This window comes from Delphinapterus leucas, chromosome 19 (assembly GCF_059928025.1).
Source record: "Delphinapterus leucas isolate spDelLeu-1000000601 "Yukka" chromosome 19, BTC_Dleu_Yukka2, whole genome shotgun sequence".
Classification (NCBI taxonomy): Eukaryota; Metazoa; Chordata; class Mammalia; order Artiodactyla; family Monodontidae; genus Delphinapterus; species Delphinapterus leucas.
The window spans coordinates 60,663,174-60,687,024 of record NC_143147.1 but is presented as its reverse complement, the minus strand read 5'-3'; the positions used below and the strand labels follow the sequence as shown (position 1 = coordinate 60,687,024).

General features: G+C 61.7%; 1 protein-coding gene across 1 annotated transcript; it reads right to left on the bottom strand.

Annotated features, from left to right (window-relative positions):
• Positions 1 to 3,558: 3,558 nt before the first annotated feature.
• On the bottom strand, positions 3,559 to 23,079 carry RBFOX3 (RNA binding fox-1 homolog 3). The gene is made up of 10 exons (XM_022589433.3): positions 22,199 to 23,079; positions 14,943 to 15,080; positions 12,898 to 12,951; positions 11,986 to 12,078; positions 10,343 to 10,403; positions 7,015 to 7,068; positions 6,593 to 6,725; positions 5,942 to 6,122; positions 4,970 to 5,031; positions 3,559 to 4,010 (listed from the first exon to the last, which is right to left on the bottom strand). Exons 1-10 carry the CDS (start codon positions 22,565 to 22,567, stop codon positions 3,896 to 3,898), a joined length of 1,260 nt encoding a protein of 419 aa, XP_022445141.2. The 5' UTR covers positions 22,568 to 23,079; the 3' UTR covers positions 3,559 to 3,895.
• Positions 23,080 to 23,851: the final 772 nt, after the last annotated feature.

Sequence of the window (23,851 nt, the reverse complement as noted above, 5' to 3'; positions counted from 1 at the left end):
GCCACTGGCCCACGCTGCCTCGAGTGGGGCCCGGAAGGAAGACGTGGTAGAAAACGGAGTCCCTCCCCTCCCGCCTCCCTCCTGCCAGCACGCTGCCGGCGGCCGGGGGCCGCGGACCTGCTCCCTCGCTGTGGTGCGATGGCTCGCGGGCTCGCGGACTCGGACGCGGTGGATGCTTCTCGGTTTGGTTGGCTGTTTTGCTGCTTGGATCTGAACATCTTTTTTTGTTTTGTTTTTTGTTTTGTGATTTTTTTGTGTTTTTTTGTTTTTGCCCTTCATGGTCCAAGAAGGAAACGGTGGAAGCTTTCACTACAACAGAAACAGAAAGGCGCGACTTGCAGTTCACAGGAGCACCGGCCAGGCGTGCTGCCGGGGCAGTGGGACCCGGGACCCCGGGTGCCAGGAGGGAAGAGAGGAGGCGCCCCCAAACCGGCCCCACTCCCAGCTTCAGGAGCCCCCTCATCTTGCGTAAGGGAATTTAATGCAGACCTCCGGCCTCCAGGGCAGAGAGGGCACGGCTGGTGGTGGGGGCAGAACAGGGCAGCAGGGATGAGCGCAGCTGGCGGTCGGACTCCGCTAAGACCTGGGTGAGCAGGGTCTGGCTGCTCGGTGCAGATGAGGGCAGAGGTCAGGGCGTGGTGGGTGGATGACGCTGCATGCGCCACGTGGGGGTCTGGAATGAGGCAGCTGAGAAGGTGCTCTGGGCAGTGGTGGTGAGTTGGCTGGGCACCCTGCGTGTGACCTGCCCACTCCACCAGCCAGGACAGATGTGCTGGTGGAGTCGGCGGAGGCTCACGCCCTGGCTGGCGGGGACCTGCACCCTCTAGCTGGCCGTCCACACCCCTGGAAGCCCAGCTCTGGCACATAGGAAACCTGGGCCTCCTTGGTCCTTGCCACTTTTTCCTGTCGCAGAGGTACCAGGGCCGCATATGAAACTTCCAAAAGCTCCCGCGGCTGTCTCAGCTTCACCTGCAGGCCCCAGAGCCCTGCAGCAGAGCTAAGCCCCAGGCCTCTCGGGACGGCAAGTGGATGCTGGGCACTGTTACTCCAGGGAGTCCGGAGGACAGGCACCACCCTCCCCTGCTCTCTCACTCAGACTCCCCCTCCGGAAATGTACCTGGATAAGAACGTTTCAGGTTGGGGAAGGGGAGATGGTGCTGCACTCTGGCGCTGCACAGACCCAGGTGCCAGGCTGGCAGGGACCCCATCTCAAAACTGTGGCTGGAGAGGACAGACTGTGGGCGGTGAGGCAGACAGGCTGAGCGGAGGGCCCTCGGGCGCTGCAGGGCTGGACTGCTTTTGGGCTCTGGGGCAGGGAAATTTCTCCCTACGCTCTCCCTTCTTATAACAGAGGCTAAGGAACCCCTGAGGCTGGTGGGGCTCCCGCACGACTTGTGACAACTTCAGCGGGAAACATCAATAAAGTTTAATCAGAAATGTTAGTTTAGCTGGATGGGGACAGAGGGCAGAGACACTTACTCCTGCGATAAGCTGGGTGACGATGGGGAGGGAGGAGTACTGTCGAGGCTAGGAACCCACCGACTGAGGCAGACAAACGGGAGCCCCTTGCTTCCTGAACCCCAGGGGAGGGGCCGGGGCTCTGGCCCAGACTGGTTGGGGTGGCTTCCTGGGGAGGCCGGGCTGGCGTCTTCCGTGGCTCTGTAGCCCGGGGGCATGGGGAGTGGGCATGGCCCTCTCGGGCTCTATTGCTAGTTATCGGGGAGGGGTCTTCTGCCAGCCTAGCCCCTCCCACTGTGTGCATACTGTACCTGAAATGGCTTGGGGGGGGGCACAACATCAACAGAGTCAAAATAGGAACCAAGGTTTCAGACATACGGGGGTGACCAGGGTCAAAGACACACACGCCATCGTGGTGGGGGAGACCAGTTGGCCGGAGGTAAAACCTATGGACTTAGAGTCGCAGAGGTCAGCGGCGCGTGTCGCTGACCGGGAGGGGCGCACTGTCCTCCTGGTGGCTGTGCCTGGTTTTGGACTGCTGGGTTTGGTGTGTGCTAGGCAGTCAGTGTGAATGCTGTTAGGGGCTGGGCCTCTTGCTAGTAGGGGGTGAAGCGGCTGTACCCTCCTCGGCAGAGGCTAGCCTGCAACATCAAAGATGAAAAACAGCCAATCAGTACCGCCTTTTGGGAGGGGGGGAAAAAGCAAAAAGAAAAAAAATAAGGAAAAACAAAAAGAGAAATAGCTAAATCCCGTTTTCTGCCCGCCTCATGGTCTGCCTTGGGGAGAATGGGTGCTGGTTGTCATGGCAGCAGGAGGGGCCCTGGGCCTGTTTCCGATGTGGTGGTCTTGGGGTCAGGGAGGTGCTGGGGTCACCAGCCACAGTGCTTCTGGATAACGAGGCTTGAGATGTCTTTCGGCCACTGTCTTGGCTCAGGCCTGGCCCTTCCCTGCCCGCTTTCTCTGTCATCTGTAATCTGGGGGGCAGGTCTGAGCAAAAGCCCCACCTCCTCAGCGCCCAGCGGGGCTGCCGGGGTCAGGACTCAGCCCCTCCAGGCACGGGAGGGTGGAGGGACCTCTTGTCAGGGTTCCCAGGGCCTTGGCTCTACCAGGAGGGGCTGCATCTGCTCACCCAGCTCCGTGGGGCCTTCTGGGGTCCCTGCGCCTCCTCCATCCTGCTGGGAGGACAGGCCTTTGGCACTGTTGCTCTCCGGTGCCCCTGGGCTCCCCTGGGTCAGGGAGGCCTGCACAGGAACCTCCTGCCCTACCCACCAGTTTCCCAAGAAAAAGGAAGAAAATGGCAAGTGCCAGAGAAGAAAAGTTGGGGGAAAAAACAGAAAATCTTAAAAAAAAATCAATAAAAGAAAAAAGAGGGAACCCTCTGTGAATTACGATCCTGGAGCCAAGGGGCCTGCAAGCCACGGTTTTGGGGCCTCCATCCAGGAGTGGGTGTGGGCCCCCCACCCAGAGGCCTGGGCCCCATGGCTGCCAGCAGTCACTGCAGGCTGCCTGGGATGTCTGAGGCTCGTTAAACATCAAAAAAGACAAAACAAAAACTGGGAGGGAGTAATCGAAAACAAGCGAGATGAAAAAAAAATCCATATTGCCTCTGAACCTCCTCCCTCTTGACCCCCGCAAAAATGTTTTCATCTTTGATGCTGGATGCCAAGCTAGCTAAAAACCGACAGTAACACCCCCTGGGGTTGGGGGTGGGATGGGCCTGGGAGGTAGGTGTCCACTGCAAGCAGATTTGGGGGTACAGAGTGAGCTGGGCTGTATGTGTCAACAGCTGGCCATACACACACACACACACACACACACACACACACACACACACACACTGGCCCACACACCTCCGGCCTCAGCAAGCCCAGGAGTGCGCCCCTTCCGTCCCGCCCCAGGCCCGTGGTCAGAGGCCCCGTCTCCCCAGGAGAGGGCCTGCAGACTCAGCCGGAGCCACAGACGGGCCACGGAGCAGGGCCTTGGGTGAGAAACAGCAGGTAGCCCTTGTTCCCCACCTCGATGTGAGAAAAGGTACAGCAAGGGGGTGACAGAACACAGAGGGACCATGGCACGGACACACCCACATGAGGGGAAGTGGAGGCCCTGCCTGCCTCTGGAGCCTCTGCCGGAGGGTTTTGTTTGGTTTTCCTGGTGAGGGGAATGGAAGTCCCGGACGGGACTTTCGTTACAGGGCTCAGAAAACCGGGCCACACCAGAATGCTTCCCAGACGACCAGACGTCACTACTGGGCAGCCGACTGTCTGGGCAGACCTGCCTCCCTCTAATTCCACAAGGGCACAAAGGGGCAAGTCCTCCCCCAACTCAAATCCAGGCCTCTGTCTTCCAGGCACCAGGCCAAGGGCTGGGTCATTCCCCTAAGGGCTTGCCCGCTCGCCCGCCCCCCGCCACACACCTGGCTGCAGCGCGAGCCGTCTCGTCACGGCTCAGGGCAGCCAGGCCCCAGCCTCCTTACCATGGTTCCAATGCTATAGGTCGCCGCGGGGCCGATGGTGTGATGGTAGGGGTCAGCAGCTGCGTAGACTCTGCCATAACTGGGGAGGTGAGCACAGGGGGTGGGGTGTGGACAATGGGGCATTTGGGGGGCCAGCAGGTCTCCTGCCTCCTCCCAGACGGCGCCCCAAGGCCCCTCCCTCCCCTGCACGCCCCCTTCTTCTTCCTGCCTGTTTGGAGGGAACACAGCCGGTCACCCTCTGAACACGTCCAGCGAGTGCTGACCCTGAGCGCTGGCCTGCTGCACCCCCGACAAGACCCACAGGCTGAGACACAGTGTGAGGCTGCGAGGAAGGTGTGGGCCCAAGGGTGCCGCCTGCCCCTGAGAGGGAGGGCTGGGCAGTTCCCAGGCCAGAGCCGGCACACGATGGCTGTCCTCCACGAAGCGCCAACCGCCTGGCTGGTACTGGAGCCCACACGCTTCCCCAGCCTGCAGCTCTGCAGCCAACAGGCCGAGTGCCTACAGGGAAAGGTGACAGGCCAGCCCCCCCCTACGAGACCTGCCCTCAAAACAAAAGAGAACCCCCCCTTGGGCCTCTGGGTGTGCTTTCAGGTGGGCAGAGGCCTCTGCTCCCAAGGTGCACACACTGCCTTTCTTTCTCGGGGTTGAAGGGTTTCAGGCCTGGGAGCGCTGAGAAGCGTCAGAGGCGTGCCTGAGCAGAAGCAAACGCTCCTAATTACCTTTCTCACTCGGGCCTCCAGAGCTTGGGGAGGGGGGTTAGGCCTCCAGGGCTGGGCATCAGAGGAGCTGTCCGCTACCCGAGAACCCGGGGGTCCCAAGGCTCCCCTCTCTTGCAGGCAGGAAGTGATTACAGAAGTTTGGGGCTTGCTGGCTTGGGGTCTCCAAGCTCACATGGACCTGCTCTCCTTTGCCCAGACCCTGTGTCCACCAAAGGGAGGCACCCCCAGGCCCTGAGTGTTGTGGGTGAGGGTTCCTGTCTGTCCCAGCCCAGCCCGACGACCCATCCATCTTCTCCCCGCCCCCGCCCACCACGGGTACCTGTCGCTGTAGGCGGCCGCGGCTGCTGCGGGCTGAGCGTATCTGTAGGCGGCATAGCCTCCCTGCAGGGTAAGGGGAGGACACGGCACACGGGCTTAGTGGGCTGGACACAGCATTTCAACCTTCATCTTGGCCAGGTGAGGGGTAGCTGGTGCAGGCCTGGGGGCACCTGGCTTCTGGTTTCGTGGCATGGTTCAAGGTGGGGTTTCTGTTCACCTCATTCATTCATTCATTGATGCGTCCATTTGTGCGTTCAACACACACGGGTGAGCATCAATGATATGTCTGGCTGTGTTCAAAGCTTTGGCACACGGTAGGTGCTCACAGAGTTGCCACCAGGCCAGCGTACCCCTGACTTTGATGCTGATGGGTATGGAGACTTGGTGCTATCCTGGACACTGGGATGGGACAAGGGCAAAGGGCATTAACTCAGACCCCGTCTTAGCCCTGACCAATGGATTGCTGAATTACAGGTGACCACCCAGGATGGAAATGAGGTCTTGTGTGGGGTGGGGGTGGGGGTCGCCAGCAAGGGCTCCGAGCTAGAGGAAGCAGTAAGTGCAGCCCCATGAAAGAAGAGAGGAGACAGGACCCCATCAAGGGGGTCTGCCCTGGAGCCTCTACCTCCTGGTCTCTCTCTGGCCTCTGCAATGGACACAGGGTGCCTATGGGGGCTCACTCAGTGACCCCAATGCTGTTAGGAATATGGGAGATTCACCCACTGTCCCCATCATACAACTGACACCTTGTGAAACGGAGAAGACACGCCTGGCTCATCGGGCTGCTGGGGGATCCATTGCTACTCGCACCCTGAGCACAGATAACCCAGGTTTACCTGTGCTGAGGTCGCCCCCTGGGCTCCCAGGACGGGAGGGGGTTGGGGGAGTGGGGCTGGGAGTGGGAGACGCTGACTGTTCACTGAGACATAGGAAATGCCAGAGTCCACCCTCCCTCCCCCGGGGCTACACTTACATAAATCTCAGCACCATAAAAGCCATCCTGATACACGACCCTGGAAGCAAACGGACAAGAAAGTGGTGGGAACGCTGGAGAGGTGGGGTAGGCCGGCTCCGGTGTCTGCTGAGGAGGGAGGGGGCAGGGTGCCAGCCCTGCCCATGGGACTGGCATTTTAACAAGCGTTTGCTCCAGTGCCCTGTTTTGGTATAACAATAGAGTAACACCCTTGCTGGTCAGCTCCTTTCTCCCACAAACCCAGGGGCCCGTCGGCCCACCTTGCTTACCCTTCCCCTACTCCACCCCAGGCAGCTGTATCCCCCCCATTAGGGTCGGAGGGCACCGGGCCCCGGGGAACGGACCAGGGAGGGCTTAGAGAAGGCCCACTGAGCTCCAGGGCCGACCACCACCCATTAAAGCATTGGGCAAGGTGCTGGGGCTCTAAACATCCCTCACATGCCAGAGACCCTGAGATCCGGTGGCAGGGCGGAGGTGGGTGTACTGATATGGAAGCGACTGCTGTGTGAAGTTTGGGGTTCCCACCGCCCCCCACCCCCGCGCCACAGTGCTGGAAAGGCTGCCTAGCCCCTCTGGCTGCACCACGCCCCCCTCCCCGCGCTCCCGGGGCCGTTCTCCAAGCCTCCCTCCCTGTGGGCCCCAGGTACTCACGCTCCGTAAGTCGGGATGGGGGGCGGGGGCGGCGCAGCCCGAAACGTATTGTACACAGCCCGGCCCCGGCCCCGTAGGTGCGCGCCCCTGTAGGCAACAGCTGTGCCGGTTGTGGGGTAGGGGAACCCCGTCACTGCAGGAAAGGGCGTCGGAGAGGAGACAGTGTGAGAGGGAAGGCTAAGGGAAGGAGGGGAGGCAGGAGGGCTGGGGCCTGACCACGGCCGCATCTGGCCACACATCCCGCCTGGCCACTCCCACATGGCCACGCCCCCACCACGCCTCGGCCTGGCCACGCCCACCCGAAAACCGTCCCCGCCTAGCCACGTCCCTGGCCACGTCCTCCCACCCAGGACGACTGGCCAATGACCACCCAATACCCGGCCAGGCCCGCCCCAGCCCCGCGCCGCAGCTCCAGCCTTTACCCGCATAGAATTCAGGTCCGTAGACTGCCCCTACCACCGGGTTTAGCTTCCAGCCTAGAAGAGAAGCAAAGAAAACCCAATCACTGTCTTCCCCATTGTCTCCCCACCTCACACTATGCTTGGGAACCCCAAAGACTCCAGGATGAGCCCCACTGGGACATTCCGAGGCCGTGGCCACTGCAGAGGACGGGCGGGACCCCTCCATCTGCAGTCAGGGTAGATGGATTAGGTGGGAACACAGTCCCTGGGCCCCTCTTGGGATGCTGCAGCCTCACTGGCTGAGTGCCTTCTGCTCCCTGACAGAGACCCAGTCACTGCTGACGATCCTCCTGGTGTCTTGATTCTTTTCGCATTTCGGCCTTCCCCAGCCTGCCCCAGGCCCTCCCTGTCCTGGGGCACTGGCCCCAGCAGCTTGGGGTCTGCAGTGTCTGCAGGAGAGCAGGAGGAGGGAAAGTGGAACGCGTTATTATGCAACGTCTGTAGGCCCCCAGCTGGGATGGGGGGTGCTGGTGGCCTGGGTACGTTAGTGCCTGACGGCCCAATCTCATGGGAGCTGTCTCATGTGGGCACCTGGCTGCCTTCCAGGAGGGTCAGAGGCTGCCGTAAAGGAGCATGGCCTCAGCCACGGCGACCTCCTTCACCTCCTGCCCGTCTCTGTCCTGGGTCGGGGCTCCCGAGGGGCTCCCGAGGGTCTCCCTTTCTCAGTGCTGAGTCCTGCTTTTGCTATCCTGTGTCTGTTTTCCCCCAAAGCAGCTGGTGGGAGGGCTGCCGGGGGAGGAGGTGGGGAGGAGGGGGCTTGGGATTAGGGATAATGAGAAGGACAGCTAGCATCCTCTGACCACTTTACCATATACCACACTGTCCTAGACCCATCCAACGAGGAAGGTGTCACGACCTCCCATCTTACAGATGAGCAAATGGAGGCTCAGGGAGGCGCGGCAGCCTTGAATCACAGGCCTGGAGAGTGGCAGAGCCAGACCAGCTGTGGGATGCCAGACCCACGTTCCTGGCCACTCCCTGGCCCCCAGCCTCTCCCGCTCTGCAGATGGGCAGGCTGGTCATCCTCTCCCACCAGAGACCCAGGTGCACGGGTGAAGGCCTGCTCCCACCTGAGGCTCTGGGGATAGAAACCAGCCAGTTGAGCCTGTACCAGCTCCAGGTGGTCAGGAAGTGAGGGTGGGGTCAGCTCACCTGACCAGGCCCAGCCCCTGGCCCCTCAGCTTATCGGGGTCTTATCTTTGCAGCATACCCCCAGCCCAGCTCCACGTCTCAAGCCCAGATTCTAACAGCCCCACTGCTGGGCTGGCCGGGAGGTGTCCAGGACAGAGTTTCTGGGGCCTTGTTCCTCCTGGGGGCCCGTTCTCCACACTCTCCATGAGACTGTGGGTCGCCTTCCATCCCTGGTCCACCATCACACGACCAGCACAGATGTTTGCGTCTGAACGTTACTGCTAGGCCTCTGGAATCTTCTATAAATACCAGGTCATGAGGGAAGAAACGCTTCATCTTCTGGGATGACCTCCAGTCCCAAGAACTGAGTCTTCTTAGTAAAAATCCACGATGGAGCAGAGTCCTGAGCCAGTGACCCAAGCCCACCTCCCTTAGGTCCCATCTGGCGGCTCTCCTGGGTGCAGTCAGAGAGGCTGCACTTCTGCTTCGGATGGCCCTGGCACCTCCCTCTGCCAATTCTGGAATCCTGGGTGCCTCCACCTGTTGCTCTGGCCCCAATTCACTGTCTGGGACCCCAGATGACAGAGGCAGTCTGAGACCCACCTGGGTGGATCCTTTGTTTCTTCAGCAAATAGTAACACCTGGTCAAACCTTGTGAGTCTATTTCCTGAAGTGGAAATTTCTGCCCCTCTGACCGACTGATGAATTGAGTCCTCTGAAGTGTTAAGCAGAGTAAAGCCTCAGTCAACAGAGCCCATGAGCCGGGCTTCACTGCCACCTGCAGGGAACCCAGGGCTGGCCCACTGCAGCCCTTGTCACTCTTGCCCAGGCCAACTAAGATGTTTAAATGAAACCATGTTTGCCCCCGAAGTGGGCAGAGGTTTCTCCCTCTCTCCACTCCCCGTCGTTCAACTGGCCTCGGTTCTGTGCCCATTCCGAGCCAAGGGTGCAGTTGTTCAGGGATGGATTCTCTTCCGAATCCCATGTTCCTCAACATCCTCAGGTCTGCCCAGAAAGCAGGGGCGTGTGGCTCTCGGGAGAGGCTGCGCAGCCCCCTGGATCACCCTGGGCCTGTAAAAACGTCTACCTCTTTCCTTCCTGGGCTGAGCAGCAGGTCACTGAAATCATACACAGTGTGTGCTCAGGACAGGCGCAAAGCCGGGGAGCCCCCAGATTTTTAGAAAGAATTTGAGCTTTGATAGTCCTCAAAAAAGCAGGATGGGAGCGACAATAATCTCATCTAAATGGGGTCTGGCCAGTGCCCCAGCCCTGCCCCAGGAGGGAAGATTGGGGGGCCCAGCTGGCGAGTCAGGCGGCAGATCCGCCCACTGTCCTGCCCTAGGTTTTCCATGCTGGCCGGTCCCCTGACTCCATGTATACCTGATCAGACCAGGACAAGAGAGTCTGGGGGTGGCTCAGTCCGCTCTTCCCTGCTAGTGGGGGTGGGAAGCAAAGCCCATGCCCTGCCAGGAGACTTGTCCCGGTGGAGCAGGGCTGCTGCTCCCTGGCTAGAGGAACAAAGTCAAAAAGGCCCCAAAGAGTTCCCAGCTACACTCAAACCAGTCCCCGCACCAATCCTTGCCTGGTGGAGCTAAGTCACCCAGAGGCTGAGAGCCGTCCCTCCACGCCTCCCTGCAGCCAGCATTTAGCATCAGCTGTTTTGTTTCAAAGAAGACTGGCCACATCTGCTTACGGCCGGGTCCAGGTGCACACGGGCACACCGCTCAGCTGACGCACACTACGGCCAGCGGGGCCTCAAGCTTTCCGTGTTTCCAAGGCCCAGGGGTGGGCGGTAGGGGCTGTCCCTCTAACTGTCATCATGCTCATTAAATACTGAGCGCCTCTAGCCTCGGCACTTAGAAAATAAGGAACGATCCAGGGAGTGGCCACTTTCCCCCCGTGCCTGAAGCCTGTCCTCGGCCTCTGGGTACGGCCACGCTCGGGAAAGCACGGGGGTCTCACCAGCTGTGTGGGTGGAGGCGGGTGGCCCCAGCTCTCCTCCTGCTTCGCTGACCCACCCCCTTCTGACGGCGGCAGAGCCGGGACATGAGGGGGCACTCAGCATCCAGGGAGGCTGGCCTCCAGCAGCCTGGGCTCCTCCTGGGCCCTGTCCCCACTGGTGGCCCCTGCAGCCTCCCTGGGGTCTTGGGCCGCTTACCGTTGGTATAGGGGTTGGCGGTCTTCTTGTTGGTCATGACTCGGGCCGTGGCGTTATTGACCTGCCCAGAGAAAGGGAGGGAGAGGCTGAGGGGAACATTAGCCTGTAGGCCACTGGCCGCATGGTCCTGCTCTGAACTTCTCCTCCGTGGCCGCCTCGGAGGGGGCTGGGGGCTGGGGAGGAGGCCCTGGGACGCCCAGGCGAGGCACAGGACCACCTCCTCTGCTCGCCTGGCCCCCCACCATGGCCTGGCCTCCTCCCTCCGAGTGCTGCCCGCACCTCACCCCCCGGCTGAGAACCTGGGCCATCACCGTTCCCAGCACTGGCTGGTGCCCAGCCTGGCCCAGGCCCCGGGCCCTCGGCTTGAGCATTGTACCCAGTCCCACTGGCTCTTGCCGTTCACAGGACTGTTCCCACAAACCGAGCCCAGCCTCTCTCTGGCAACCCAAGGCCACTGGGGCAGCTGGCTGGTGGACTCTCCCCAAAGTGCTCTCAGCGCAGCTAACAGAATGGCCCCCACGACTTCTGTGCCGTGGGTGGCTGCTGAGGCCCTCCTGGTTGTGGGCACCAGGATGGTCACCCCTCCCCGTGGGGGCAGCATCCCTTTCCCTTGAGGCCAGCAGAGAGCTTTCTGTGGGGGCGGGGGGCACACGTGCCCGTGGTGGTGGGGCAAACCCAATGGGGGAGGAGCAGGTAGGTACCAAGGGAGTGGGTCCTACTGTGCAGACATCTAAGGCCGTGGTCAGGCTGCCCAGAGGACTGGGCTGGGCTGTAGGAAGGAGGAGAAAGCAGGGCAGGTGTGGAGCTCGAGGGAGGGGTCTGGGCCGTACTGCCTCCCCCCGGTCAGTGTGAGCCCCTGGGGCCTGGGGCCGCAGCCTGGGCTGCTGGATGCTGGGCTGGAGCCTGGCTGAGGTCGGTGCCTCTGGCACTCCTTCTGCTTCTGGAAACCCTCCCTCAGGTCCTTCCACCGCTCTTCCAGTGGCTCCACACTAGCCATTGAGCCCTCCCTCCCTGGCCACCCTTGCTGCCCGCCCTGCTCGGGAAGCCCAGCTCCCAGACACCAGAGCCTCAGCACTGAGCAGGGCACACGCAGCCGCCCGGGAAGGGGTGGTGGAGGGGGGCGTGTCGGGGGACCCCTCGCCTTCCCTCCCCTCTGCGCCTCTGGGCTGGATCCCTTTCTAGGCTCTGGCTCGTACTGCTGCCCACCCTCTGGGGGATAAAGGCAAGAGGCAAACTGCAGGATGGGGCAGCATGGGGAGGGGGGACGGGGCAGCTGCCGCTCCTTGGTGAGACTAATGACCTGCTCCCAGCCATGGGCAGGCTGGGCTGGTTGAGGTCCTTGGAGCCGCCAAGCCTCGGAGACGAGACTTCTGGGGCTCCTCCCAGTGTCTGGCTGAGCCCCACAGCTGGGGACCTTTTCCAGGAATGAGAGGGAGGGGGCAGGGCGGGGGGCCCTTGGGTGAGCCTGAGGTCTAGACCCAGAAGGCGTGGCAGGTGGTGGGCTTGGCTCCGATCTCAGCTTGGCCCTGCCATGGGGCCCTGGCCTGGCTCTCTGCATGGCAGCAACGGGGCTGGGTCGGGGGCCCAGGGTGACCGAGGCGGCTCTCAAGGGCGTCCCTGCCGCAGCAAACTTATCTGAGCACCTCAATTTTCCGTCCCTCTACGATCGTCCCATTCAGCTTCTCCCGGGCTCGGTCAGCATCTGAGCTAGTTTCAAAAGTTACAAACCCAAAACCCTGTGAGCGGAGAAGGACAGACATGGAGAGAAAGACATAGGATGAGAAAAAGGAAAAAAAAGGAGGCGTGGGGAGTGGGGGTGGGGCAGGGCAATGGGGGGCGGGGAGAGAGAGAGAGAGAGAGAGAGAGGGGTTGAGTCAGGTGAGTTGAAGGAGAGACTCGGGCAGCCCAGAGGTCTGTCCTGGTGCCACCGGCAGGACGCCTGGGAGACGTACGGCCCCGGGGGTGGGGCAGCTGCTGGCCTGGCCTGAGCCTGACCTGAGCTGACCGCCTGGCACTTGAAGGGACAGGCCAGAGCTATAAGAGAGATGCTGACCTGACCAGGGGCCAGGACTGTTGCCCTCACCCCACCTGGGGGGCCAAGGCTGGGCTTCTGGACCGAGTGGGGGCAGCCTCACCCATCGTCATCCCAGGAGCCCCAACCGGGGCGGGGGGGTCTTCCCGTCCAGGAGCGGGCACCCTCCCGCCTGCCCCCTGCAGGCCCTCCACCGAGTCTCCGGGCAGCTCCAGGAAGGCCGGTGGCCCCCGGGGGAGCGGCTCGAAGGCTGGGGACCCAGGCCCAGGGGCCGGGGCTCCAAGTGCAGACAGAGAGGTCCCGGCGACTTAGAGAGAAGGAAGTCTCAGCAGCGGCAGCGACAACACAGACAGCGGGGTGGGGAGGGCGGGGCGGGTGGAGGAGCGGGGAGTACAAGCACCCGTGTCGCTCAGGGGTCCTCAGGCTCGGAGCTCTCCAGGAAGCAAACGCACATTTCACACGTTAGCCTGGCGGGACCTACAGCCGGGCGCTGTAATGGTGGCGGCCTCTGGGCGGCACCCACCTTGGAGCCCCGCTCGTTAAAAATGATCTCCACGTCTAAAATTTTTCCGAATTGCTGCAGAGACAGAGATGGGGGTGGGGGAGACAGGAGAGGGTGTGTTAAGACTGCTGGCCCGGCTAGCCTGCTCCCAAGGGGACCCTTGCCCCCTGCCTGTGTCAGGTCCTCTGCCCCCGGCCCTCTTTCCGCCTCCTGCAGGGACATGAAGGTGCTCTTGGGTAGCCTGGCGGCGGGGGGGCATCCCTCCCCACCTTCCCGTGCAGAGAGCTTTTCCCACCAGGACGCTGGTCCCATGTGCGGTATCGTCAGCATCCTCTCCTCTCCCTGCTGGGACTTTGACACAAGTTGCTGACAGACAGCCCTAATTCACACACATGGGTTCTGGGTAAGTCCTTCCCAAAAGGTGGGGTGCTGGCAGGGAGAGGAGCCCCTGGAAGAGAGAAGGTGCTAGGGAGGGACCCTGCGCTGCCTGCTACCTGTGCTGTTTGGGGCTGGGCTGTGTGTGGGGCAGGGTGCAGTGACCCCAGGCCCTTCTGCCTGACCAGGACATACCAGTCAGCTGGGCCCAGACGCTCTGGCTGCCCCCTTCCTGCCCCATCGCTGGCCTGGAACTCCCAAGGGGCAGCCTTGTCTCCCTCACTGGCACGTGAGACCAGGAACCCGTGAACCAGGTCCCCTAAAATCCCAGTTGAGGTCCCGAGAGGCCTGTCCTGAGGTCTCCAGTGCATACAATTGATGAGTTTCCCCTTCACCCTGTAACATTTGGGAGGCGGGTGTCACGTGGGCAGGGAGGGACATGGAACCAGACAGTGAGGTAAGTACTGGAGAGGGAGGATGGTGCTGCTGTGCTGCAGGGGCGAGTGAACTCATGGGCATCCTGCAGGGACCATGGGCGCCCCTGGGCGGCCTGTAGGGACTGAGTGTGCTGAGGCCCGTGATGTAGGGACTGGAAGGGCGTCCAAGTGAACTGACCTAATAACATCGTAATACCAGCTGCTCTGAGTGGGGGCCCCGGGCTCAGAGAGGTTTGGCAGCTGCCCAGGCCCAGGGCCAAGAGCGGGCAGAATTCTCATCTTCCGATGATTCTAAATCCTGCCTGCAGCCTACTGGGTCTAACCCCAAATCCAGTGGGGCCTGGCCCCCGGGAAGAGAAGTGGATATCTGGGGCGAGGGCAGGTGTAGGTGCTGAGTCCATCCCAGGAGGGCCACCTCCTGTTTGCCTGACAAATCCCATCTGGGGTGGTGTGTGGCATGAGGGGAGGGCTGGGGTTCAGGGCCCAGAGCCTGCCTGACTTGCGGCAGAAGTGGGGAGTGGGCACAGGGCAGGCATGGCGAGGAGAGTTTGGGGTGGGAGAGGGAAGAAAGGGAGGGAACACGGGCCAGGCGCATGTGTCCTCTGTGGCCGGGGCTGAACCCTGGCTGCTGCCCCCTCACCTGCCCACGGGGCAGCCCTGGCACCCAGTGGGTGTCAGCACCTGCTAGGTGTTCAAATCAAGTGACAGGATAAAGTCACCATGGGACTTAGGGGCCTCCCTGCAGGATCTTACAGTAACCCTACAACTGGCTGAAATCCTACAGAGCAAAGTCTAGGAACAGACAGGGAGAATCCAGGAACGGAACGCACACTTGCTTCCCATCCTGTGCTCTCCCGTCACCCCACCCCGGGGCCTGGAGGATGCCCAGAGAGGTTGAGTGCCTGGGCCCCAGGCACACAGGACAGGCAGGGCTGCTGGGTGTGAGGCCAGGAGGCTGGGCTGCCGCTCTGGGGGCACAGGGGTCCCTGGAGCCCCCATCAGAAGGAGGGGCCAGCGGAGTGATAACCTGACTGGCACTGGCCTGGGCCTGAGGGGCAGGTGGTGGAGGTGGCAACCACGCAGGTCTCTCTACCCCGAGCCTGCATCCCTCCTCCTCCCTCCTACCCCACAGGCTCAGGTCAGAGCAGGGCTGGACCCAGAGGGCAACGGGAGGCAGGGCACCCAGGGGCCTCTCTGACACCTGGGCTGTGCACTGGGAGTGGGAGTGCGGATGGAGGGGCCACACACACTCACCCCGAACATTTGCCGCAGGTCGGGGTCTCTGAACCGGAAGGGGATGTTGGAGACGTGTAGCCGCTTGGGCTGCTGCTTCTCTGTGGGGTCGGAGGGATGGAGCGGCTGGCTGTCCGTCTGTGCCGCGTCGTCTGTCTGCTGCGGGAAGAGGACCCGGGCTGGGAGGTGCCCCCTTCAGCTCCCATCCCACAGCAGGGGACCATCTAAGTGCCAGGTCTTCCCCAGGCCCCTAGGACGTCCCCATCCTGGGACCCGCAGGAGACATGGCACAGCAGCACCTCAGCCTCAGGTCCCACTTCCAGGCCTTTCCCCGGGCTGTGTCTGCAACACCATGGCAGGGCCAGGCCTCCCTGGCGCAGTGCGTCCTCCCACCGTGGCTCGGCCTGTCCACTGAGGTCTGACCTCAGCGGTCCCTTGGCTATCATGGTCTTTGAGGTCATGAGAGCACTGCTTCCCTGACAGCCCGAGTTCTGGGACCATGGGCGCCATTTGGGGTTTCCAGCTCGATGAGAAAGTGGAGAAGTTTCAGAAGCCACCGCGACACACATATCCGTGGTGGTGCTGCCCCACAGGGAGGCCCCCCCGGGGCTGCCTGCCTCTTCTTCTAACCCTGCTCTGGGGCTCTGCATCTTCCAAGGCTCAGGGGTGGCCACGTCCAGTGCTTCAGAGCTGGTCCTCATTTTGGAGCCAAATGTTGGTCAACAGAGGGACTCTGAAAGACTTGGGTCTCAGGGAACAAAGCTGCCACAAAGCAAGGACCGCCCTCCCACCAGCTCCCCAAGAGGCCAAGGCCGTGAAGAGGCCCCGAGGCGGTGCAGTGCAACAAGCAGGTTGGGCTGGTGGCGTGCACGCGAGGTTCCTCCCTGGGGACTTCAACAGGGACGGGCCATCAGCTCACAGCCAGGCTGCCCTTCAGCCTGGTTGGTCCCTGCTGAATCCCCAGAGCCAAAGGCAGGCTGGGCGTGGTGAGTGGGGGAGGACTGACCGAGGGGCCTGGTTGGCTCATCGTGGCCCGGGGGCTGGCACCCATGGCCTTCTGCGGGCTGCTCAGCGTTAGTACCCAGGATCAGAGCCGGTGACGGATGGGGTGGGTGGACAGACGCCGGCTCCCTCCCGTGGGGCTCCTCTGCCCCCTTGTGCCTCTGCCCCTTGTGGGCACACCGGGCCTAGAAACACCTTTTATTGCTTCTTTCCTCTTCCTGTCTCAAGTCCCGGCTCTCCTCCCGGGTCTTTTGGGATCACCAGCCCAATACACTGCTTGAATTTGAACCTTTGTCTGGGGGTCTGCTTCTGGGACAGGACTCCAGACGACGGACTGCCTGGGGGCCTACAGAGAGTGGAGCGGGGAGGGCAGGGTCCTCGAGGTCTGGGTTAGACTTTGCACAAATGGAAGTCCCAGTGGCTGTGGTCTCCCACGTGGCTGGAGGAGCAGAGGCAGCTGGCCAGCGGCGGGAGGCTGGGCCGCGGAGACACAGCTGAGAGGAGAGGTGCCGGAGAGCACTTTCCACAGGTCCCCGGGAACTGCCCGTTTGCTTCTGGTGGGTTCTGTCCACCAGAGGAGTGCTGACCAGTACCACAAGCTTCCTGGAGCCAGAACAGTGAGCAGGGCGAGGTCACTGTGACCGAGGCCTCATGCTGTGGCTGAGGAATGGACCCCGAGGGGTAGAGCCTCACCAAGGCCAGTGGCTGGAGATGTCTCTGGGCTCCTGAGTGCCTGCCCTAGATGGCCACCCTCGTCATCCTTTCTGGAAGGAAAGGGCCGCTCCCCCAACTCCTGCATTCAGCGGATGCCATAGGGGAGGGGAGGGGATGTCACCAGCTCCTGGGCACACTTCCAGGTGGTGAGCTGGCAGGGGGCGTGGAGGGCTGCAGGGGTGTGGGAGCATCTTGTTCAAAGGCCCCTTAGCCTCAGCTCTGTGTTCCTGTGTTGAGAGGAAGCACAGGGTGTCAGGGCCCATTCGTGGGTTGGAAGCTACCATCGTCTCGTGTGCCTGGGGACACGCGTGACCTGGGGCTCAGCAGGTTGGCCATCCCATGCGTGGCAGGCCCAGTTCTGACGAGTGTGTGTTCTCTGAGCCCAAGTGTGGGTCCTGCGCCTGTTCCTGGGGGTTTACCAACAAGTGCCGACACCCCCGCTCCCAGGAGCCCACCTTTAGCAGGGAGGCGTCTGAGGAGGAACAGCTGGTGGGGTGGGAGTGAGGTGGCAAGTCTCTGAGAATCCTGATCTGGCCTGTACATGCCTTCATTCCTGATGGGCAACATGGGGCAGCTGCCTTTGGGCTTTTCGGGGACACTTGTGGGCTCCTCCCCCCAAGCCCGGGACCTGGAGTTGCCCAAGAGCTCAGCCCCCTCCCCAGCTGTCCTGCTGTCCTCCTCCCTTGGTCCCACTCTTCCTTGCAGAAGATAAGCTTGTGCGTCACCTTCAGAGGGCCCACCTGTGCCCCTGAATCAAGGCAGAAGCGACAGTGCATGTGCTGATTCTACATAGGTCTGAGCCCCGCCCTCTGGCTACAACAAGCTGTAGCTCTTCCATGCAGTGGTAAGGGTGGGCCCAGTGCCCCTGTCACCCCCTCCACCCCGTGCCTCCCACAGACCTGTGCCCTCAGCTGCTCCTGGGTACAGGTGACTAAATGGACTCAACCCAGACTTGGAAAACTAGTGGGAGAGGGGCATGCAATGCTGACTCTGGGCCAGCAGAGGGCAGCGGTCAGCGCGACCTAGTGGCCAGGGCCACAGGAAAGGCCCAGCTTGCGCTCAGAGGAGATGGGGAGCCCTGGGCGGGGCAGGGGTTGGAGCGGGGACACCACAGGAGGGTGCTGACGAAGCTGGGGCATCTGGGGCTGGGCTGGGCTGTCCTTTCTGTCCCGCCTTGGGCCCTTCCTAATAGCAGAACTGAGCCCACTGTGTGTCTCCAAGATCCAGGGTCCTCCTGCCTCTGCATCCCACCCCAAAGGCCCTTAGGGGAGCAGCTGAGGGTCAGGTGGGAGAAATGGGGTGATGGGGGCAGGACACAAGTAAGAAAAGAGCCCCCCTTGCCCCCAAGCGCAGCTGCAGACAGAGGCAGATAAATGGGTTCAATGACTGTGAAATTGTAAGATGTGCAGAGAAACCCCAGAGTGCAACAGCACACTGGCTGCCCCAAGGCGAGATGGAGGCCTTCCCACCATTTATCACAGTGGTCCAGGCAGCCTGCACCGCCTTCCAAGGGACTTTACTTCCTTTTTTTTTTTTTTTTTTTTTTTTTTTTGCGGTACGCGGGCCTCTCACTGCTGTGGCCTCTCCCGTTGCGGAGCACAGGCTCAGCGGCCATGGCTCACGGGCTCAGCCGCTCTGCGGCACGTGGGATCTTCCCGGACCGGGGCACGAACCCGTGTTCCCTGCATCGGCAGGCGGACTCTCAACCACTGCGCCACCAGGGAAGCCCTTCCTTTTTCTTTTTTGAAGCAATTTTTGTCTTTGGTTCTCAAATGCAGGGAAAAGAGAAACAGCGGCAGCAACTCTCCCTCCCCTCCCACAGCTGCCCTCGGCCGCTTTGCTTCTGTGTCTTCCCCATCTCTGTGTCACCTGAGTCGTCGTGGGTCCCCCTCCACCTTTCAAGGCAGCAGCCGGCCCATCTCGGTGGGACAGCATATGTCCCACCCTCGCACCCTCCGAGGAGCCTGCAGCTCTATTCACCTGGGCCTCCCCAAGCCCAGCACAGGGAGAGGCCAAGAGGGCCCTGGGCAGGGTTCGTTAGGTCTGGCAGGGCCACAGGCAGCAGGCCAGGACCTGGTGGCCGTCACTGGGATGGAGTCAAGGCTTGCCGATGCCGCACGGGAGACTCCTGGAAATGCCCTTTCTTTATGGCCCCATCTCTCCTCATCTTTGGTCCTCCAAGACCTCCTGGGCACTCGTGCAGTGACTGTCAGCTGCCTGCCAGACATGGCTCGCCCCTGGTGGGCGGTGAGCCAGCCTTGAAGGAGGCATTCTCCACATGTGGCCTCAAGCCGTTCACTCATGAAGTCTTCTTCCGAACCTTGAGTGGAGCTGTGTGTCCGCTTTGGACTCCGTGGATGATGCCACGCTCCAGGAGCTCTCTGCTGGCCGCTGTGCTTGTTGCGTTGGTGTTGATGGTGCCGTCTGCTCGCACCATGCCTGCGTGGAGGCGGCACGCGGCTGAGTCTCACCCTGCAGTGCTGCACTCCCACCACGGTCCACCCCTTTTACTTTTCTTAAGCCCCGAGAGCCAGGAGCACAGGGGACCAAAGGCCGCTGCTCCGGGTGGAGTTTCTGCTGCTGCAGCGCTTGCTGGTGGGGGAGGAGAGACAGCCAAGGGGCAGGCCGTGTGAGGCCCATGGTGTAAAGGTGAGGCGGCCCCAGAGGAAGATTTGGGAGAAGGGGAGGAGTTTCTGAGAGGAGGTCCCTCTGGCTGTCCCACGATGGAGGGTGGACAAGTGGGTGGGGAGGACACCTGCAGGGGACCCGCATGACCTTGAATGAATGAGTATTCCAGGGAGGTGGTCCCCAACTCGTACCCCTGGGGGGCCCTGCAGGGTAGTAAGGTGGGCCCGCTCCATCAGCAGCCCCAATCCCTCAGCTCCCCCTGCTGCCTTTTGACAAAAGAACGTAGATGACACCGTGATGACAAACGGAATCCACAGACAGGAGAGGGCAGGTCTGGACAAAAGCTGGAGCCCGCACCTCCTGCTTCTAGCGTCAGGCTGCCTGGGGAAGGCCAAGAGGAGAGTCAGAGAAGTGACGGAGGCCTGACACAGGAGGGACATAAGACAGCTGAGAAGCAGGGCTGGGAGTGCCAGGAGTTACTCTAGTAGAAGTGGCTCCTGGAATCTTAGAGCGGGACGGCCGGCGGCCACCCTCCCCAGCTGCTCCCAAGGTGGGAAGCCCCTGCTTGAAGAAACACTCCCAGTCAGAGCACTCACGCCAAAATCTTTGCCGGGCAGCTCTGGGTGTCTTCGAGGTCACCTACTAATCCAGTAACTTTCACCCCTGGGGCCTCTGTCTCCGGATCCCGATGGAACAGCAGCAGACTCTGACCCCCTTGCCGGACCTGAAGAGCCTCAGGTAAAGAAAGGAAGGTCGAGGCTGCCCGTTCACGGGCTCAGTGGCTCTCTGGCCCAGGCACTTTCCTGGGGAGGCGCTCAGCTGAGCAGGGAGACTCTCATGTCTTAGTTGGCTTCTCTCCGAGACTCCTGGGTCCTCTCCGGGGCCGTGGATTCTCACAGGCACGGAGGTCAACACTGGCCCCCTTCCACTTTATGTCCCTGATTGGTGGGAAGCAACGGTTCCCGCGGGGCAGGGCCGGTCATTTTCCCCGTGTGTCCCCGGTGCTGGCTCAGCACCTGGCACAAGCAGGTCCCCACAAATGTCTGCCAAAGGAAGACGACTTTCTTTTTTTTTAATTAATTAATTATTTTTGGCTGTGTTGGGTCTTCGATGCTGTGCGCTGGTTTTCTCTAGTTGCGGTGAGCGGGGGCTACTCTTCGTTGCGGTGCGCGGGCTTCTCATTGCGGTGGCTTCTCTTGTTGTGGAGCACGGGCTCTAGGCACGCGGGCTTCAGTAGTTGTGGCACGTGGGCTCAGTAGTTGTGGCTCGCGGGCTCTAGAGCGCAGGCTCAGTAGTTGTGGCGCAAGGGCTTAGTTGCTCCACGGCATGTGGGATACTCCCGGACTAGGACTCAAACCCGTATGCCCTGCGTTGGCAGGCAGATTCTTAACCACTGCGCCACCAGGGAAGCCCCGAAGGGAGACGACTTTGAATTTGTCGTGGTGAGGCTGTGTCAGGGGGTCCAGGAGGCCTCCGTTTGTGCTGTCGAGGCGTTAGAGGGTGTTAGCTGTCGGTCTCGGCACCCTCTGTGTCAGCTGCAAGGCTGATCCTCTTGTCTCCCAGGCTTGCTTCCAGGGCAAACCTCTGGGGGTCAGTATTTGTTCACAAGGAGGTTGTGAGAGGTTTTTCCAGATACACCCCGTCTGCTATTGTCCATCAGAAAGAGACCAGTTGGCTGGCCATGACCTGTTCACAGGGAGCCCCTCTGGCTCCCGTGCTCACCTCTCTTTTCCGAGGTGGAAAAGCTAAACCAGGGAAGTATGGTTTGCCTCCCCATTCTAAGGCCCGTGGGCGCTGCCCTTCTCATCCGTGGAACCCTGGGGGCGTCTATGGCAGACACCCTGTACCAGGGACACTGGGATAATGGAAAAGCCTGGTGGCTTTGGTGCTGACTCAGGCTGGGCGGTGCTTCGAGCAGGCAGGAAGGGCACTGGCTGGGGTCTGGTCCAGCCCAGGGGGCAGCTTGGGGGGGCTGTGTCTCCCCAGAGCCTGGATGCTGCTGCTTGCACAGGGAGGGTAGGTGATATCTGGATCCAGGGGAACACCGTGGGAGCCAGGTTGGGTTAGAGGGGGGCACCCGTCAGATGGGTGGTACCACTCCCGGTCAGCACAGGGCGTGCTGGCCTCCTGCCAGGCCCCGCTAGCCGGCAGTGGGACAGATCAGCAGGGCCAACTGGACGAGCGCAAAGCCCCAGAGCTCGGCGGGGCGTGGGCGCCCGGAGAACGCAGCGGAGGAGGTCAGGGAGGGGATGCGGCAGCCTGGTCTCCAGAGGGGCTACCTTCACAGGGTGCCCACCCCGGTTGGCCAGGGGCGGCGGCCACTCCTGGACGTGACCCTGGCTATCAGGAAATCTCTGAGAAGTGCCCGGCTCAGCACTTTCTCCTTGGGGCTGCATTACAACCACATAATTGAAGCTATCTGATTGGAGGGCAGCCAAGCAGGTAGATTACAAGTGATTAGCAATGATAGGAGTGCCTGCAACCCGAGACAGCCCTGAGGGGCCCTGGGCCTCTCCTTGCTGCCGCCAGCCCCCCCCACCCCCCACCCCCGCCGCCCCCTGCTTGCTCCCGTGATGCCGCTGGGCCGGGCGAGCCCAGGCCACTGGCCTCGCCCATTTCTCTCACTTCCCATTAACAGGTCACTGACCGCTGAGGACACGCTCCATCTCCCAGATGAGGTGAGAGTTGGCCTGAAGTTGCCGCTCGGGGAGACCGGGGTGGGGGGGTAGCTAGAGGCGGTGGGCCTGGTTGCCCCTCCGTGGCACCTGCCCACCAGAAAGATCCTTGGGGTCGGATGGCGATGAGCTTGGAGGCTAGGAGCTCCTTCTTGGGGGCGGGGACTCCTGCCATGGGGCTGCCTCTCCATACACAGGCCCCCAGGCCCCTTCCCCACCGGCACTCCCCCTGAAGTTCTGAAGTTGGGGGGCCCTTACCGGCACTGTCTGGGCCCCTGCCATGGGCTGTGTGCTGGCCTCACTGCCGGGCTGCTCCGGGTGGGTCTGTGCTGGTGTATACAGGGTCATGCCGTGCTCTGGGGGGACCGGGGTCTGGCCTGAGTAGTCCGGCGTGGGGTGCGGTGGCGGCGGGGCGTACTCGGCGGGGATGCCGTTCTGTGGCGGAGGGGGGTACTGGGCCGGGGGGTAGGGCTGGGCCATCGCTTCAGGCGGAGCCGTGGCGTCCTGATTGCCCTGGGGAAGGAGAGAGCAAGGCTGGTTAGACCTCCGTGCGGCCTGGACACTGCCCCCTTTCACTGCCCCCTCTCCAGAAGGTTCTGTGGTCTCCAACTGTGCTTTCAGCAGCATTTTCCATGCCCCCTAGGAGGGGGGCTCCCCCAGCATTGGGCACCAGCTCAGAGCCGGGCTGCAGGGGGAATTCTGGGGAGCCCACGTCTGGGGTGAGACACCTCTGTGTTTGAGGCCACTTGTGCGAACTCGTCAGGCCTGAGTACACTGAAGATTTTTTTTGTTTTTAATCCACCTAATTAAAAAAAATTAAATATTTTGAGATAACTGTAGACACAACAGTTGTAAGAAATATCTCCCCATGATCCCGTGTACCCTCTACCCAGTGTTCCCCAGTGGCGACATCTTGTGAAACCTTCCCCACCAGGAGAGTGACATGGGTCCAGTCAAGATACAAAACGTCCCAGCAGCACCAGAATCCCTCTTGTGGCCCTTGATAGCCACACCCTCTCCCTCCCGCCTTAGTTTTAAGCCTTGGTTTTAAGCCTTGGTTTTCTCATCAGTAAAGCAGGAGTGAGGGAAAACGATTCACAGCCTGCAGGGAAGAGGATTGGAGTTGATGGTGCAGACGTGGAGCCTGGTACCGCTCGGCCTCACGGTGGCCACCGGGTGAGGTGCTATCAGGGGGGCAAGTAGGGTCCCCGCCTCTGTCTTGAGGATCCCGGAGATGCGCCAAAGATCCCTCCCACCCTCTTAAAGGCCTGCTGCCCCAGGAGGGAAAGTGCTCCCTCGACGCTGATCCCAGCCACGCGGGGGCTCTTAGAAGCACTGACCCTTAGCAGGGCCCAGAAACACATGGTTCTCCACATGGGGTGCCAGGACCTGCAGCAACAGCATCACCTGGGAGCAGGTAGCAAGGCAGACTCTTGGCCCCGCCCCAGACCTCCTCCTGCACTCTGGGGGCTTGTGAGAACCACTGACGTCAGGCATAAAGAGCAGCCCTGGTAGCAGGTCCCTCAGCCCCAGAGAAGCCACTGGGGTCCTTCGTGGTGCCAGGGGAGGTAGGGGTGGAGCAGGGTTCTGGCTGTCCCTTGCTGTGGACACACACTGGGGAGCAGAGGAGGCGGCCCCTGGCCTTCTGAGGGTGTCTCCAGGGAAGAGGGTTCCTCACCACCTGGAAGGACAGGGGCCACCTCTCACTGGAGTAGCCTCCCAGTGTGGAAGGACCCTTGCACACACAGGGACGGCTGACCCTTGTGACTGCTTTCCCGATGCCCTGGGACCTCGCGTGTGCTCCCGCGCTCCCCCATCAACCTCTGCATGTTTTTTTTTTTTTGCGGTACGCGGGCCTCTCACTGTTGCGGCCTCTCCCGTTGTGGAGCACAGGCTCCGGACGCGCAGGCT

Excerpts from the sequence above, each read along its gene's own strand:
- RBFOX3 (XM_022589433.3), bottom strand. The coding sequence starts at position 22,567 with ATGCTGCTGAAAGCACAGTTGGAGACCACAGAACCTTCTGGAGAGGGG. Across the intron at positions 12,079-12,897 it reads TTAACGAGCGGGGCTCCAAG|GGTTTTGGGTTTGTAACTTT; the intron begins GTGGGTGCCGCC and ends CTCCGCTCACAG. Across the intron at positions 4,011-4,969 it reads GCGGCCGCCTACAGCGACAG|TTATGGCAGAGTCTACGCAG; the intron begins GTACCCGTGGTG and ends TCACCTCCCCAG.